Source organism: Lagenorhynchus albirostris, chromosome 18 (genome assembly GCF_949774975.1).
Source record: "Lagenorhynchus albirostris chromosome 18, mLagAlb1.1, whole genome shotgun sequence".
Lineage (NCBI taxonomy): Eukaryota > Metazoa > Chordata > Mammalia > Artiodactyla > Delphinidae > Lagenorhynchus > Lagenorhynchus albirostris.
Window position 1 is genome coordinate 12,531,535 of NC_083112.1, and position 19,268 is coordinate 12,550,802.

General features: G+C 41.5%; 1 protein-coding gene across 1 annotated transcript in view; it reads right to left on the reverse strand.

Annotated features, from left to right (window-relative positions):
• Positions 1–806: 806 nt before the first annotated feature.
• Positions 807–19,268, reverse strand: part of SMAD9 (SMAD family member 9) — a 63,480-nt gene continuing 45,018 nt past the window's right edge. Inside the window, exons 4-7 of the mRNA XM_060129144.1 lie at positions 17,458–17,679; positions 7,984–8,240; positions 1,405–5,057; positions 807–892 (exon numbers count right to left, since the gene is read on the reverse strand). Coding sequence (XP_059985127.1) covers positions 4,914–5,057; positions 7,984–8,240; positions 17,458–17,679 — 623 coding nt within the window. The 3' untranslated portion in view covers positions 807–892; positions 1,405–4,913. The remainder of the gene's footprint in view (positions 893–1,404; positions 5,058–7,983; positions 8,241–17,457; positions 17,680–19,268) is intronic.

A 19,268-nucleotide genomic window follows, 5' to 3' on the forward strand; every position in this document is an offset into this window, starting at 1 on the left:
AATTGAAGGCTTGCAATTATTTTTATTTTGAAGAGATTAAATAATTGCTGATTTTAAAAAAGGAGAATGAGACAAATACCATTTCTGCCTTTATAATGTGAACCCCAAATGCCTTTCTAAACAAACAACAGCTGGAAAATGCTGAACAGGAATAGATACAATCCTTGCCCTTAAAAAGCTCCCAGCTTCATAGAGATGGATGGACAAGAAAACAGTATGGTGCAGGAATTGATAACTGACCATCGATGAGCACAAATTATGATGGGAGCACAGAGATCAGGCACCTAGGCTGGTTTAGAAATGTCTGGGAGACTTGCTAAGGGAACTGATGGGAAGGAAGGCAAGGTGGGTCAGCCCAGAAGCTTTCCTGGGTACCCATCCAGGGCCCGACAGAGGTGTCATTGCTTGGTCCCCTGCAGCCTGTCACAACTGAGAGCACACTGACCTTTACTGGTTTACTTGTTCATTTCCTCCACAGATGATAAGCTTCTTTAAGGCAGAAACTGTGTCGTCATTGCCATCTATGGTGCCTGCCTGGTAGTAGCTGATGCACAAGAATCGTCTAATAAACGAATACGTGGAAGTTCCTAGGATGATGAAAATATTCCTTCTCTTAGATGGGCTGACGTTTAAAGACAATATTTTATGTCTATACAGTGATATATTTAAAAATCTGTACTAGTTAGTGGTTGAAGTGCCAATACCAAATTTTGGTTGCAAGAACAGGGTCAGGAGCCATGGGAGATGCAAAGACAAGCAAGACACAAACACTGCTTTCCATAAACTTACAGCTTCATAATCCTCACCTGTATTGAACCAGAATAGCTTGTCTTTCATCTGTTTACATTTTGGAACTCCACAAAATATTTCTTTTGACTAAAGGGCTCCATTTCTTTAAAAAAAATTAAAAAAGAAAAACTTCGATCAAGTTAAGGCAGCTAAGTTTTCTCAAAATATTTACATATTTAACCCCCTCCATTTATAGACTGGAAGGAAATTTAAATGGAGGGAATAGAACATTTACATTTTTAGATATATTCATATTCCTCCTGGATTTCATCTTAGTTCTTACTCAGTTGCCTTCTTTAGCACCTTTCTAATAGGTAATATATAGCAATGTACAGATGTATGCAGTAATAAAATTGTTCATTCTCTCCTATATACTGTAATATCACTTAATATTTGCTAATATCCAGAAAAAAAGCTTCTATGCATATCCTTTCTAAAATTACTGCAAAGTATCTTCAAAGTTCTATATTCTTTTCTATTTTATATATGAATATATGTTTTTCTATTTTATATATAAATGTGTATATGTTAATCCCAACCTCCTAATTTATCCCTCCCTGCAAGGTTCTATATTTAATGCCAGTTATTCTGAGGTGTTTAATTCAAAACTGTTACCTGATTTCTCTATAGGATGTTGGATTTCAAAAACATCCTATTTTCAAAATAGGACGGTTTAAGATCATCTTAAGGACTCATATGCGAGAAATCCTTCTATGACGTCTGCAGGGAAAAATGAGCCAAATGACACATAGGTACAGTATTCTTTATTATAAACAATCAGGTAACAGTGTAAGTGTGCATTTGAAGGATAACTGAAGCCTAGCTACAATAATCAAAAACATTACTTAAATAGAAATAGTTTCTTTTTTGTTGGTTTGTTTTACATTAATTTGAATTTAACATATGCCAGGATCACCTAATCTTGTCATATAGTTCAGCTGTTAAATCCTTAATAGGAAAAGACGAAATTTGGAATGCATGTTATATTTTGCTTTATTTGTTGACTATATATACCAAATATTCAGGACATACTCAAAGTTAAGCAGGTGCTTAAAGTCTAGCAAGTGGTACTTATAAAATGCTTTTGTTGCTGTGATGGGGGTATTCAGTTCCTAAGAAGACAATGAAAAGGAAATTCTAAATGCTAGGTTGTTGTACAACTTTTCCAGATTTATACTGAGTGTAAAAAAAGAAAAGAATAACAAAACATAAATGTATTGAGAAGTGACATCTTAATAGTTCCAAAGCACTGGCAGGTATTAAAATATCATCTAACTAAAACAAACTTTTCACATCTCAAATTTTTAACAAAAAAACACAAAAAACAGGCTTGAACAACACCATAAATGTTCTGGGTCTTGTAAGCAGGCCAGATGTTGTTATTCTCTATTGCACAATCCTTGTCTATGGCAACCTTAAACATGTTTGGCTGATGCAATTAATGGCTTAGCATGTCCACTTTGCTCATTATCCTATAAAAGAATGCTATGACATTTTTTGGATTGTCTGTCTCAAGGAATGAATGCTAAATGAGCACATTTAGAAGTTTGAAATCAAATACTGCATTACTATTTTTAACAATTCTTGCCAGCAAAAATGTTAAAAGGCTGATTTAAAATGTGACTTACAGTGACTGAAGGATTAACTTCTCATCAATTCTAAATCCTCTGAATTTCACAGTATCTTAATAAAGGCTTTTGGTGAGATAGGACTGGTAATGACGCATATGTACCACTTTAATCATTTATTTTTTGAAGAAATAATTTGGATTCACTGGAATATTTTGGCCTGGTTTCCCAAAGCTGCATGAAAATTGAATGTATTTTTTCATGTCATTTATAAGCAACTAGTACTGATTAATCCTGTAAAGGTATAAGATTACCAGAGGAGGAGTTTGACCACTGATGGAGAGATTCAAAAAGCTGTGTTTGCTCTCTGGAGCCCAAACCACGTGTACCTAATGCTCTTTCATGCAACAGTACTTGTATGAGGATGACTTCACCATATTAATGCCTTTTCCAAGAAAAGGGGAGATGGGGAAATTATTGGAAAATAGGGAAGCAAAAGGCGAAAAACTCAATTTTGAGACACAGAAGAAAAGTATCATTTATCCAAGGAAGTCTTCAACCATTACTTGATTGCTCAGAAGAGAAGGGAAATCAGCTTCAAAATAGAGATAATTAAGAAAATTATACTTTTTTTCAAGCATAAGAAAGATTGCATGGTTTGTTTTAAAAGTTCTTGAAACATGAAGATGATTCTACAAACAGATTTACTCTTAAGACTCTCAGCTCCAGAGGGCTGGGACGGGTCTCTTGTTTACATTCGATTCCACAGTACCTAACATTGTGCCAGGCACATACATAGTTGATGAACCAATATACTATGGAGTTTGCTAAACACTAAGTGGACCACCTAGCTTTAATGTAAAATGTAATATTTTCTATTGTATATAGAGAAGCTTCTATTACGTAACACTAGTCATTACAAGAGGTGACAGCAGTAGCTCACACATACATCTTTTTCACATGATCATTCCTACCTTGAATACAATTTAATGAGAAACAACTACTATGCACTAATGCTAGAAAGAGTTGAGACAGAATGTATAAATGAAGAAACCTCCTGGATCACTGAAGTACCGTCTGTTACAAGCATAATTACCTTCTTAAATTACACATTTTATAAAGGGTGTGAAATATTTTTCCAAGCAATGCAGTGTTTAGTGGGTGGGAATTATATATATATATGAAAGTACCTAGGAATTTGGGAAATTTTCCTCTCTTTATCATCCAAGGGTAAATAAGAACAGGTTTTGATGTTGTGGATACATTTTTTTAAATATCCTGTTATTCAGGACCACTGTTCCTCAGAAATGATAGGGATTGTGAAATTATTATCTTACTTGGGAAGGTATTTCCAGGTATGAAGCTTTAGTTTTAGAAGAGGCTACCACATATGACCAGCAGATCATTTAATCAATAGAGACACTAAGTTAAATAACTCAAATTTGATCCCAGCAGTGTGTCTAGATTTTCTCAAAGGCTTCACCACTGTTTGGGTCATCTGTGAATAGTTAATATCTGCCAACATGTGAGGAAAATGTGGCAAAAGGCATGCCCTCACCTGGAGACTCTGAACATGGGAATGTGAGAAGGTATAAGTAAACAGGGTGCTTTTGTCCAATGCTCTTAGTTTACTGCTTCCGCACACAGGACTGACTGACATACATGGCCGTAGAGCTCACTGTGCAGACTCAGAAATCTGCAGAGCTGCCTGACACGAATCAACAGGAAAACTGGAACCCGAGATTTCCTATGTGGAAAGCAGGCATCTCCGTGGGGGATTCTCAGACTAAGTTCTGGTCTTATTTTGCAATTGGGGGATATAGCTCATTTCATGCTATTTTCATATGTATCTTCCCATATTAGACTCATTCTTTTTTTTTACAGTGGTAGATAATGAGGCAACATGACTCTCAGCTTCACAGTTTCTTTCTTTTCCCATCACAGTTTAATTTGTTTAAAATGTACCGTTCATATCAGCACAATAGTCCAGCTATAGGCATTTCAACTTCAGAAATAAAGTTTATGTGACTTATCTTACATAACTGATTTTAAAAGCTTGATTTTTTTTTTTTTTGGCCAGTAGCACTAACAGTGAGGTTATTTCAATTTTATGGGTTTGGTAGCTTTGTTTTGTCCTAAAGTGTTATTTGCTCTAGTGCTGCTAGTACCTGATTTTTGCTACGTAAACAGTTTTAATATTTTTCCAGATTGGCCACACAACATGCCTTACATGACATGGTGGACTAAAGCTGCCTTTATTCTACCAACACCCTTCAAATACTGTTCCTACAGTTGCCTCTCATTTGTTCTCTCCCACAAAAGAAGCTGCTGCTTATTAGAGCGTAAGCACAAAAAACCTGCTTTTCTAATTACACTGTACTGGCATCAGGTTAACTAGAAAGCACAACACAAATGGTGATACAAAATGTGAATAGTATATATTATATGTATTTACACATGTACTTAGAAACTTCAGTTAGTTGCAAATCTGAAATGATATAAGCCACTGCCTGCAATAGCATCTATCCTATAGAAATGTGGATGAAGACAAGACTGTTAAGACACTGAAGAAATCGGGTTGTGTGGAGAGCCCATTTGAGTCAGAACTTTGTCCAACCACTGCAGTGGTCCATGAAGGTGAATCTCAATCCAGCAGGGCGTGCTTGTGACATCCTGGCGATGATACTCGGCTCCCCAACCCTGAAAAGCAAAAACGGGGCGGAGTGATTGTTCCAGACTTTACAGGCAGCCTTCAGAGGCCCCAGCAGGCCCGTGGACACAGCCCACCCAACCCGGGGCAGCGCCTGGGACCTGAGAACGTGAACTCTACGTTCCTGCAAGTACAGGACGACTTTTGCATCAACCAGATACCCTGAGTCCCCATCCATGGTTTCCTCCTGGGTTCACAACTAACTTCATGGACCTAGAAAGGGCCTGGGTTCTAGCCATGCCGGAGACCCTGGCAAATCACTTCCTCTTCCACAGGGAAAGGAGCTTGAACTCATGTTCACCCCCTAATGCTGAAGACCCACGTTTTGTACAAGATGGTTGCTCACTACAGACCAATGACTGGATCTGAACGTTGTAAAGCGAGGGCTGAGGGTGCTCTTGGTTATTCAGGATTGATGAACAAAGCTTGTTTCTCCTCCCCCCCCCCCCCCCCGCCGGCTCACTTCTGGCAATTTGCCATTTATGACCATCCATAGGAGAGACAGTAAAAATAGAGATAATAAGTTTAGTCAACATCCATCACCTCACATGGTTGCAATTTTTTCTTGTGATGAGAACTTGTACATTTCTTTTACATCGATCACCTGTAGTTATATTTGCTAGGGATTTATGTTTTTAAAAGTCCCTGCAATATAATAACAGTTTATTTTCTGTGAATTGTGTAGTTTTATGAATTTAAAGGTTGCATATCTGAGAAATACATCTTGCTGATCTTAGGAAAATAAGATTTCTGTGCAAGCTTATGTTACAGTGAAATAATTACGTCTGAGATATTGGCATTTCATCCTAATTTGAAAAACACAGGCCTAGACAAAAGTAACCACAAGTCAAATGGTTGTTCGTTAATGGCAATTTAACGCCCTCTTCTGGCTCTGAAGCATCAGAACGCTTGAAAAGATTTTCAGGTATTTAATTGCCTGACCGTGTGAAAATACTTTTAAAGCTTAACAGTAAATTTGAATAAAACTGCTTTGTCACCATGAAAGAAATGGATTCAAGAAGTCAGTTTTTCAATTGGAAACTCTATTCTTATTTTTTAAATAATTACTAAAATTATACATACAATAAAGACACAATGGACTTCCCTAGTGGTGCAGTGGTTAAGAATCCTCCTGCCAATGCAGGGGACACCACGTGCGTTCCAGCCCTGGTCTGAAAAGATCCCACATGCTGCAGAGCAACTAAGCCCATGCACCACAACTACTGAGCCTGCGCTCTAGAGCTCGCAAGCCCCAACTACTGAGCCCGCGTGCCACAACTACTGAAACCCGTGCGCCTAGAGCCCGTGCTCTGCAACAAGAGAAGCCACCGCAATGAGAAGCCCGCGCACCACAACGAAGAGTAGCCCTGCTCGCCGCAACTAGAGAAAGCCTGCGTGCAGCAACAAAGACCCAACACAGCCAAAAATAAATAAATAAATAAAATTTTAAAAAGAAGTATAGAAAAACAGGACACATTTTTCAAGATAATTTTAAAGGATTAATAAATAAATTTTACTTTGAAAAAACCTGCAACAAGCCATACTGATTCCTTGGATGAATATATGACAATGGGAAAACATATACTCAGTTTGATAAACAAGCTCAGATTTGGAAATATTAGAATTATTTGCAAGTGCTTTGCGAGGGATGAAATAGCAGACAATGAAAGTGAGGTCTTTAGCTTCAACGTGCAAATCCAGTTTTTTTCCTTCCCGCTAAGTAACTTTTCCTCCGTTCTCCAGCCTTCACATCAATTTTAGTAAGATCTAATTTGATAAATTCAACAAATATTCATAAACAGAACATCTACTGCTGTCTCAGAATTAATCACAAGCCCCATAATGTTTCTATTCCAATTTGTTTATACCTTTATAAACAGCACTTAATTCATACTATCTTGTATTAGAGTCAGTTCTGTCTGTTTTGTAGCTTATTTATAAATATGACTGCTCCATTTGCCTGTATGCTTTGTAAGAGTAAGGAGAGTGTCTTATTTGATTCAGGTAAATTCAACAACATTGACTGAGTGACCATAGGTGGTCGGCAGTGACCATAGGTGGTCAGCAGTTTGCGGGATGGAAGAATCTCTGTAGCATTAAGTTCTATACAATTATCATTGTCACTTTATCTTATGTGTTAAAAAAAAATCAGATAACTATCTTAACTTGGTTTTCCTCCAAAAGTAATATGCTTAAGAATTTTCTTAAAATTGCTAAACAAGAGATTTCATACTCATGGAGGAGCTCTTACAAAAAACAACTGACATATGTACACTACCAAATGTAAAATAGATAGCTAGTAGGAAGCAGCCGCATAGCACAGGGAGATCAGCTCAGTGCTGTGTGACCACCTAGAGGGGTGGGATAGGGAGGGTGGGAGGGAGACTCAAGAGGGAGGGGATATGGGGATATATGTATACGTATAGCTGATTCACTTTGTTGTACAGCAGAAACTAACACACCGTTGTAAGGCAATTATACTCCAATAAAGATGTTTAAAAAAAAAAGATAGCATAGCTACCTTGTTTAATCAGTTGTTAGTTAGGGGAGCAGGGATTTGATTTGAAATCTGTTTGCTTACGGAGCTCATGCTTTTCCCAGTTAAGCTGCTGATCAGGAAAGTTGTACATTGTTTGGTAAAATTTGGACTCTGTAGTTTCCCTACTCTTGCCATTACCTGTAGGTAGAATTTTGACTTCTAGGATATTATTCGTTTTACTTTTACTGTAAAATTTATAATAAAAATTTAAATTAAATTTGTATTTACTTTAAAAAAAAAACAATTAAAGAGAGTGCCCCCCTCCGCCCCCCGGCAAACTGCTGTCTACTTACCCTGGCTGTCTAACTGCCACATCAACCAAAGAGTACTTTTGCTTTTATTTTTCATCTTACAATTGGGAAGCAAGCACTCCTTACCTTGACAAAACTCATCCGGATGGTGCACATCTTAGTCAACTCATAAACGACTTCAAATCCGTGATGGACAGACTGGGCAAGCAGCTGAGCGAACAGCTGGTTGTTGAAGATCTTGAGGCTGCAGCCGCTGGGGATCTTGCAGACGGTGGCCGGGTGAAAGCCGTGCTGATAGTTGCAGTTCCGGCTCTGCACAAAGATGCTGCTGTCACTCACGCACTCGGCGTAAACCTCTCCCCCAACGTAGTACAGATGCACGCCTACGAGGCAAAAACAGTCTTCCAACACCAGCACCGACTTTCGCTTGGATTTATCACCCTTCCCTTCTCATCCACCTCTGTAACCTCAAGAGATGTGACTATCAACTGTGAGGTTAATTTTAATATCACCAATCATTGATTAGTACCACACGTGCCCCAAAGGCTGACTTGCTTTAATTATCATCTATATTTTTTTCATGAGTCCATTTAAAAGTGGACTGCAACCCAGGTTTACGATCAGCACCAAGAGCACAGAAGTAGGCTCTCGTGTCCTACTCCCATCACTTGCTCAATCTCACGCTTGTTCCTTCTAAAAGGAAGATCTCATAATATTAGATGCGAAATAAATACATAATGCAGAACACATCAAAAAAAAAAAAAAAGAACTGTACACAGTGCCATGGTAATACTTAGGTGCATACACTAAACCTGCTTCAGAGGGAACACTAAATGAAGTTTAAATTTTATTTCACCAACAATTATAAATCCATTTCTCTTAATAAATACCTCAAAGACACCCATTTTATTTTAAAGCTTAGGTCATAGGTCACAGAAACAATGCCTCTTTTTACCTACAGTGAACTTTGTGCCACGTTTTCAGATAAAATATAAAAACACAATCAAAATGTAGTTTATGCTACTTTATCTCACATTCTTAGAGCTGAAAGGCAAAGCATCCTGAGAAGGCTGCTGCTCAAAGTAAATTTCAGTTGTTGCTTTCACTCCAAACGTCTGGGTTTAAGATTCCACGTCAATTTGTAACAAGGGACTGGGGTTAGATGAGATGAAGATGTTCTAGTCTAGTGAGTATTAAAGACTAGAACAATTGTTCCCCAACCTTTTAGCAGGAACAAAATGGTCCAGCACGAAGTGTCAACATGATTGTAAATGCAATCACTGTGCAGTGGCAAGGGGTTTGTAGAAATGATCCTGAATGTACTTACAGAGATAGATTTTGGATCTTTTAAAAATAAAACATTTAAAAGTAACAGAATTGACCTGCAGGGGTTCTCAGACCCTGGTGTGCGTAACTCGGCATTTAGGAAACATTCCGGACACAGCCGCAGCAATGGAGGCACTTCTGCATTATACTTCCCGCCAGCTTTATGGCTTCCTTTTCCCATCTCCTTTCCCTTGATACAGTTTTAGGGAAGAGTGGTTTTCAGTATTATGTATCCCAACCATAGACTCCAACACAGTCTGAAGAAATGGACCCAGGGTCACAATGATGAAGCACAGCTCTTGATATTCAGGCCAAGCCTCCCCTCTCAGCACCTAGATCAGAACAGCTCCCCTCCTCTGCTCAGCCTTCCTCTCCCTTTTCTTCCTCATCTCCATCATTCCTTCCCCTGAACGGCCTGGGGTCTGACACCTCGTGGCCCTGGCCGTGAGGAGAAGGCAGAAGGACTGTCCTAATTAGCTGGGACATAGTTACTTGGCTGCAGCGACATGTTGGAGGTGAGGCAGGGGCAAATCCAAGCAGACTTCCTTTAAAAACTCCCAGGGGGAAGGCCTGCCTCTGGGGTAGCTGTGCGTTTTTTCAAAGTGAGAGCGAGCAGGTGGTAAGAGAGCCAGAACATGAGGCTGCTAAGTGTTTAGTATGTCTTTGAATTGAATGACCTTCAAATATATAATCCTCCCAGAACCTAATAAGGAGAACAGATTTTTGTCATCTGACTCTGGTGTTTATTTAGGGGAGGATTTTCAGTCCTGTTAAAGTCTTATCCGCAGCCACAGACATGCTGGCAGAGCATGGAAAGCAGAGAAGAGACCGAACAAGGAGGCAGTAGTTTAGCATCCTGAGCGAGAAGAGGGGGCAGAGCCGACGGGATGCACCTGCAGAAGCCCAAGGCCGGCCTCAGTACCGGGACCGGGGGGAGTTCAACCCCACTGCGAAGGAGGCTGGATTTGGGCTAGAGACAGCAGCATCGAAGGAGTCAAGTAAGCAAGGGATTTTATTTGCATCCGTTTGACAGGTCAGAAGAGTGGCTTCAAACCACATGTGTGAGATGCTAGATCGCCATAGAGAACAGTGAGCAGTAAGGGTAAACGCCCAAAGAAGGCGCTACCTGAGACGAGAGAGAAGCCAGGCGATGGGGTCCTCGGGCAAGCTGCACCCACACCTCGGACGACCTCTCTTCCGGGGCTGCATCTTTCTTCCTCTGAGTTTTCCATTTGTGTGTGCCTGCACCCACCCTGTAGGAGATTAGGGAGTCTGGAGTCCTGGGTGGTGGTTAATTAGGACCCTGTGGGCTTGATTTGGATCTGCTGAGTCAGGCTGCAGGTCGGTCCCTTCTGGCATCTTCTGCAGCCTTGAATGACAGAGATGATGGAGGGGAGGTGGGGAGGACAGTGGCTCAGCTAGGCTTGTGAGTGGGTTCCAATGCTGTGGAACCCACTAACAGTCAGAGGGGGATGTCCCAAAGTGGAAGGAATATGCATGGATCCCCTCCGGAGTGGGAGTGGGGGTGGGGAAAGGATATCCCTGCAGAAAGTAGATCTCATCACCCCACAGCCCAGCTCAGAGAACCCTGATGCCTCTCCACTCTGCTTGGAAAACACCCTGAACTTATGAGCACAAACTCAACACCTTCCCTGGAGTTTGTAATTGATATCCCCCTTGGCTTTGCTGCCCTCTCTTCTGCACAACTATTTTATTTTATTTTTTTCCCATTAAAAAATGCACTATTTATTGAAATACAAGTGAATTATCCAACTAGTCGCTGTGAAGAAGTGTAATCATACTGACTTAGAAACTCTATGAAATGCAGGGTGACATTCTTTTGAGTCCAGGCCATCTAAGGTAAGATCAAGATTTCAGAGAAACCCAAAGGCAAAGGGCCTCACCAGTCTTTACTCCCCATCAAAGATGCACAACTATTTTAAAATCTGGCTGACTGTCAGGACCCTCTGGAGCTTGAAGAAAGTGCATATTTCTGAGGGTGATTAATGATGATACTTTCAGAAATTCCTTATGTAGTTAGACATATACTTAAATATATGGGAGAAAGGATACGAGGTCTGAGATTTGCTTCAAAATACTCTTGTAAAAATACTGTGATGGGACAGGGGAAAAGAATGGTACAGAATGTGACTCATTATTGAAGCTGGAGATGGTCATATGAAAATTTGTTACATGACTCTACTTTTGTGTAAGCTTGAAATTTTCCAAAATAAATTTTTTTTTAATGTATGATCGAAAAATAATATAAAAGTAAAGATTTCCAGATCTACACCGGGGCTTTGGTCCAGAGGATGGAGGTGGGCCCGCCCAGGACAGTGCCTGCAGCTGTGCACTGCACAAACCCAGGGTGTGCCTCAGTCTTCCGAGATTTGTACAGTTATTAGAAGACTCCTCCAGCAGATGGCAGTAACTTCTCTTGAGAAATGGGTTCCTTCCAATTCACACAAAGACACTTCTGGGCTGGTAGCAAAATCAGTTCCCTAAAGCTATACTTGAAGACTTTAAGTCTCTCTGGACAATATGATGAACAAGCAGCTTTGGTCCCAACTGACCTACACTGAATGCCCACTGTGCACTCACACACTCGGGCGACTCTGCCAGGGTGGGTGAACCGTGATGCTTTCTCTCTCACCACTACTTCAGTGACCCCAGCATGCCTGGACATGCCCGGTCCCACCCCATCTTCACAGGAGCAACAAAACCCACTAGAGGAAATTTATAAAATACAGAGATGCAAAGAATAAAGATCAGCCACAAATCCACAGCCCAGAAATATTCAAAGCTAATATTTGTCACATACCTTTCAGTCTTTTATGTGCACATTTTAAACAAAATTAGGATCATCCTCTACAGGATCTTTTATAACCTTTTTTCACATATTAAAATAGTGTGGGGCTTCCCTGGTGGTGCATGGTTGAGAGTCTGCCTACCGATGCAGGGGACACGGGTTTGTGCCCCGGTCCGGGAAGATTCCACATGCCGCGGAGTGGCTGGGCCCGTGAGCCATGGCCGCTGAGCCTGCGCGTCCAGAGCCTGTGCTCCGCAACGGGAGAGGCCACAGCGGTGAGAGGCCCGCGTACCGCCAAAAAAAAAAAAAAACAAACAAACAAACAAAAAAAATAGTGTGAACATTTTCTCATGATATGAAGTATTCTGCAATGCCCTGTGTAATAACTGCAACAGTATGACATTGTGTTAAAATTTTTTAGGATTTGCTTTTTCAGGGATGAGAAACCTTATACACATTCAAAGGCAGAATGGAAAGGACATTTTGAGACTGGGAAACTAAATCCATTGGGAAAGAAGCAATCCAAAAATCACCCTGAGCACTTCCCTAGTGACGCAGTGGTTAAGAATCCGCCTGCCAATGCAGGGGACACGGGTTCAAGCCCTGGTCTGGGAAGATCCCACATGCTGCGGAGCAACTAAGCCCGTGCGCCACAACTACTGAGCCTGCGCTCTAGAGCCCGCAAGCTACAACTACTGAAGCCTGCGCGCTTAGAGCCCATGCTTGGCAAGAAAGAGAAGCCACCACAATGAGAAGCCCGCGCACCACAACGAAGAGTAGCCCCCGCTCGCTGCAACTAGAGAAAGCCCGCACACAGCAAGGAAGACCCAACGCAGCCAAAAATAAATAAGTTTATTTAAAAAAAAAATCACCCTGAGGTGCAGACCCTCCTGCTAAGGAACTGACAAACCAAACCCTTGCCTCAGGATAATTCCTTTCATAAAACATGGAAGCATTACTAGGATTCTACAGAACAAGCTGAGACGTGCAAGAAAATAAAGATTCATTAAAAGGTGAAAAACTAATTCCAAAAGCAATTCAGTGATTTGGAATCTATGATAATTATGTTCGGGGAAGGTCTTGGTTTGCCTCAGTAAGTTCAATCCCTGGGACTAATGCCTCAGGAATTATAATCACCCACTCCTTCTCCCATGAGAGGAAGAACAGCCAGCAGCCAGGACACACGCATGTCTGCAGCTGCAAAGGAGAAACCTGCCTGTCCTGCTCCAAGTGTCCTTTCACACCAAGAACCCGGCACAGGCTCATTACCAAGGTCAACAGCTCTGACTTCAGTTACAGCACAAATCGTAGGTGCTCAGAAATGACAGTGCTATTGATTAGGATTATGTTAAGTTGTGCATTTCTAAGAAATATAATCCAACCTCAATGACCTTGAGAGCAGCACACATATGTCCATGCAGTCCATTCAAAACTGCGGTTTTCCTCATTATTTGGAAATCGGGGCCATCCTAAAAGCCACTCTAAGAAAGCAGGCACGTTTTATACTCCAGTGATCCAAATTGGCTATTCCATCACTCCCAAAACATCAGGAAATAACCTTTGCTTTATTTTGCGCAGTCACAGATAGGTATGATATGTCATCAGTTCTTCATCTTTTTTTCTGTAAAGATCCTTATAATCCTCCGATGGAGCTCTGTGTAACTCAGTGAGGTACTCCTTTTCTAGAATATTCTTGTGGGGAAAACACAAAATCTTCTCTGATTTACATTTTTAAAGTAAATCATTGTAAAATTTCATCACTTTAGTACTATGAGGGCCTTATTTGAAGATCTCAGAGGTGATTCTGACATATCATGCCTGCAGCATATGATAAGTATTTTCATTCCATATCGAAAGATTTAACTCCTCAAGTGCTGAACTAAGAGGGGTGCCGAGATGAAAAAGCAGCAGGGTCCCTCCCCTCCAGCAGACGGGAGCAACGGGACCTTACAGACAGAGCCATGGGTGCAAACCCACATCACTCGTGGGACCATGGGTACGCTGCTGAATTCTCTGAGCTTCCATTGCCTCATCCATAAAACGGGACTAAGAAATCCTAACTTGTAGGGTGACAATAAAAATAATATGAGTAAGAGTCTGCCAGGGTGCCTCACACACATTAGGGAAAATCAGTGGGGGCAGCTATCAGTCATTTGAAAGGGTTCAAGTGGTCTGCCTGGTCTTCAAGGAAGAATATGGACAGACTTCATGTAGAATGCACCCTTCCAGGTTCTTTGAAGCCCTGCCTCTGACACTGAAGCAGCAGCCCAGGCTATTCTAGTGCTAACTAGCCTACAGCTATTTAAAGCACTTGGCTGGAGAGGTCAAAGTAATAGATTTGTTACTGTTGTAAGGACACAAATAAAGGCTGTGGTGTGCTGCCTCACAGTGCATTGCATTAGATGGAAAGCAGGATGAAAGAGCATGGGTGAGTCAGCATAAACCATCACCGCCACAGAAAACAACTCAAAGTACATGCACTGCTGACCGGTGGTGGCATGAACTTCCTTTAGAGGACCAGCCATCTTCCCTAACTTAAGTGGCAAGGAACACAAACCGGAAGTGACCTCAAAGCAACTGATAACTACTGAGGGGAGAAATGGCCCATAATTAACCATAATAAAAAGATTTTTTTTTTGTCGATACCTTCCACCCTTGCCCGCCCCCCCCCCCCCAGCCTACAGTCTCATCTCGATATAACAGCCAGGGGATCCTTCTGAAGTGAAAACTCAGATCTATAAACTCCAACTTAACTCCATCTTCCTATGTCACACAGGCAAAGTTAAAGCACTCTCCATGGCTTCTAGGCCCTGAGACCTGGTCCTGTCCCCTCTTCTATGACTTCCTCACTCCCTTGCTCACGGTTCCATTCACTGTGGCATCCCTGCTATTCCTCACTATGCCAGGCAGGCTTCAGGGCCTTTGTACCTGCTGTTTCCCTTTGCTTGGAAAGCTTTCCCCGCTGCTACCGACACTGTCGATTCCCTCTTGAGCTCTCGGCTCAAATGTCACCTCCTTAGGAAGCCTGCCCTGGCTACCCTCCCCATTCCCTTCCCATCCTTTGTTTTTCTCTGGACAATTATCATTTGACGTGTGTGTGCGTGCGCGTGTATTATTTCTTGTTTGTCTTTCCTTAGTTGTAGGTAATCCACGAAGCCAGGGATTTTTGTTTTGTCTTGTTTGTTTCCCACTGCTACATCCCTAGTGGCAGAACCGTCTGGCTAAGATTAAATGCTCAATAAATATTTGCGAGATGAATGCATAGCTGTGAAGTCTGACTGTCTCTAGCAACTAGCGCCACAGAACACGTTAACTCATTCACTAACCTCAAGGTGCATTTGGCTGCAAACTTACTCAGGCTGGTGCTCCAGGAAGCCACGCAGCTCAGAACCAGATAATCCATGGGGGCCCCTGAGAGAGAGCCCCCTGACCTCACAGAAACCAATAGCTCTTGCTTTGAAATATTCCATGCCATGCTTTATGGCATGGCTTGTAGCCCCTTAAAAAAATAATCTTTTCACATTAGGACAATTCCAAAGCAGCTTTCTGAGAAAATTGTGCCTTTGTCTTGGGGACCATGTTGAGGGTGGAGTGCCCTTCCATCCAGGTGAGCATTTTCTAGGTTTGCTGGTTTTTCTAACAGGTCACCAGTCCTGGCTCTTGCTCCTATGTGTTTTTTTTGACCCTGTGGATTATCTCTCAGTTATTAACATGACACCAACCCTCCACATCTGTCCATCCACATCAGCAGCACTTTGAACAAACTACTTGCAGAAAGTTTCCCAGAAGGTATTTAACAGTCCTTCCATATTTTAATTATATTTTTAGATCAAGTGGCATAAGTAGAAGTCTAATATGCAGACCAATCTGTAAAGCCCTTTAGCAAACAGCTCTACAACATTACGTTTTAACATTCTACCTTTAGATTTCACCTAAAGATTCTTATAAAAATCATTTAAAAGTAAAACCATACCTGAGATATTTAAGATTTCAGTCAAAATATTACTTCCTTTGAGGAATGACTGTGTTTCCTCCTTTGGGATAAAAGTTACATTACAGATTAAGTTTCCTTTTTCTGACCTCCAGAGGAAAAGTTTAATCACAATCACAGTGGTTACAATTACAATGGTAACTCTTGGAGATGACATACCTGTATTCTTCTCTCCCACGCACCCCCAGCTCCTGATTTTCTATTTTTCATTTATCATTTCACTGTAAAGGTTTCTTGTAAGCCACCTCAAAGCTACTATGGAAAGATACAGGATAAAATAAACAGAAAGTAACTTTTGCCATTAAGAGTCAACATCAGAGAAGGAACTCAGCCTGTCTCTAGTCAATGGTCTGTAGGTTTACAACAGGAGACATTTAGGACGTACGTTAGGAAGAATACAGGAAGCATCATAAGTGAAATAATGAATCTCCCCTGGAAATTTGAAATAAAAGGCTTGTGGCTACTTCCCAAGGTGGTATAAGTGATAGATGGGGAGAGAAAAGATCAAATGACTCTGAAGGTTCTTTACACCTGTGATTCCAGAGTAGAATAGTGGACAACCAGGCACCATTCGGATACTGCCAACTATTCGAATAGAAAAGAAAAGAACTTAAAATCCTCAACGAGGCCTCATGCTCAGCTGGGATTGATTATGCCAATGAGACAGGCTCCAAACGCATCACAGCCAGACCCCAGTGAGGCCTGTGCTTATTCGGCTGTTGTAACAAAGCCTGGACACAAGAGAACCCCAATCACCTACCAAAGGCTTCCTGACATTAATAACTCAACGATTTTTTAAACTGCCTGGCTTCTCAGTCTCTAAAGGTAACTTCACCTGATATAAATAATCATCCAGCCAGAACTCCTCTTCTTCAGAAGTTATCCTATTTAGCATTTCAGGCAATTCAAAAACAATTCATAATACTTCTCTTCAATAATATCATCCTGGGACTTCCCTGGTGGTCCAGTGGTAAAGAATCTGCCTTCCAATGCAGGGGATGCAGGTTCGATCCCTGGTCGGGGAACTAAGATCCCACATGTCGTGGGGCAACTAAGCCTGCGTGCCACAACTACAGAGCCCACGTGCCCTGGAGCCTGCATGCCACAATTAGAGAGAAAAAACCCGCATGCCACGGCTAGAGAGAAGCCAGCACGCCGCAACTAAGACCCGATGCAGCCAAATAAATAAATGAATAAAAATAATAATTTCATCCTGTTTTCATATTTATCATCTTGTTCGTCTTCCTAATACCCACCCTACGCCACCCCCCAGAAGATGCTGTGCTGACCTCAGAGGTACAGACTCTAAGGTTACAAGACCTCCCATGCTTTTCCCAACAATATCCCCAGAATGGTCTCCCAGATCCCAGCCCTGGGATCATCCCACTAGGTCATGCAGCCAATCCATGGCTTGTTTCTATTTCCACGTTTTAGCTCAGAAGAATATAGGAAGGAACTACATATTTGCTTTTACCCTTTCCTATGTGTCTTCTGGTATTTTCTATCGTTGAGTTTCTGTTTACATTAGAAAGAAGTCCGAGACAGAATCTGTTCCTGTTATTTGAAGGGTCTGTGAATCCATCAATAAGCACACTTCGGGAGGAAGCCTGGAACGTCTCCCCAACACGGTTGTTCAGTTCATAGTAGGCGACTGAGCACCAGTGCTGCGGCTCCTCGTAGCAAACAGGCCGAAAATCTGAAAGAAAACGGACCAGACAGGACATCACTACCGCCACGCTCGTGCCTCCCAGCTCACGACTCCACCAGGAAACTGCGGTTACCGCTGTTCACCAGAAAGTCGGCTGCAAGACCCAGGAGGCTGCTGTGTGATCTTTACAAACCTGCCTCTTCCATGGAAGCTGTTGGCAGGTAGCTCATCTGGTCCACGTACCTGTGCACAGGGGCCACCGTCCTTGTGATTCTCCCGTGGATGGAGGCTTTGTAAACATGTTTACTAGAATTGAGGGGCCAGGCAACAGCGATATGAGTGGATCCATGTAAACTTCATCCCCCCGAAAGGAAACACAGCTAAAAGGAAGCTGCCAGGTCACCTCATCTTTACAGACGACAGCATCTTACTGTTGCAGTGCCAAACTGAATCCCCGTGGCAACGGGTACCCTTTTCTAACGACCTAAAGCTGAAAAAAATTTGTTCGAATATGTAAAAATCAAACCAAAAACACTGCATAGGATTTTATTTAAGAAAGAAAAAACAATGTCCACATAGACTCACATTCTCCTTCGTGTACATATGGGATAATTACATAAAAATATTTTAAAGGGAGAGGTCTATTTCATTAGGAAATCCATGAATGTTATGTTTTCACCCCAAATTTTTCAAAGTTAAGTTGCCACTAACCCAAATTTGGCGGGTTTTTTTCTTCGCCCCTCACACTCTTTATCTGCCTTTCTATTGATTATAGTGTCTTTCTTTTCTTTGAATATTCTAGTAATTCTTGTGTCTACAGTGTGTTCCTATATGCACTAAAATATGACCTCACAAAACAGATAAATTAGGGGGTTATTATTTGATTTCCAAATGGACCTTCACTTATGAAAGAATTCCCTCTGAGATACCTTAGATAGCAAAGCGCTTTGACCCTCCCTGCTCGGCGTGGTTCCTGGAACTGCAGCCACTGCATCACCTGGGAGCTTGTTAGGAATGCAGATTCTTGGAAAGCACCCCAGATCTAGGGAATCAAAATCTGCATTTCTACAAGATCACCACGTGGTCTGTATGAACATTAAAGTGGAGCAATATTTATCTAGCCTATTACAGGACACAAATAAAATTATGTAAAAGCTATATACATATTTTGAAGAGCACTCCTCTAAGCCAAATGAAAGACACTACTATAAACTTATTATAGTAAAGAAACACAAACGGGACAAAATTACTTACTTCTTAAATACCCAATTCCATACTAAAACATCCAGAACTACAGACTCGTAAATGTTCGGTTAAAATTTAAAATTTACTTGTTCTACTAACCAGGATAACACACAAAACATTCACTCTATGGGACTGAGGAATGCCAAAGTCAAAATGTGAAACCATGCTATCTGCCCCTGACAACACTTATGAAACAGCAGGCTGGCACGTTTTGTTTTCTTTTGCTTTTTTCTTTGTTTCCCAGAAGGGAGGTGGTAATAGGAAGTACTCTTGGAGAACAGCTACATTTGGCTGTTCATCTGCCAAGTGACCTCTGTTAGGCACTGACAGTACTAAGTGACTCTCAGCTGTGGCATCTATAGGTCAGGCATTCTGGGTCCCTGGGGCTTTGG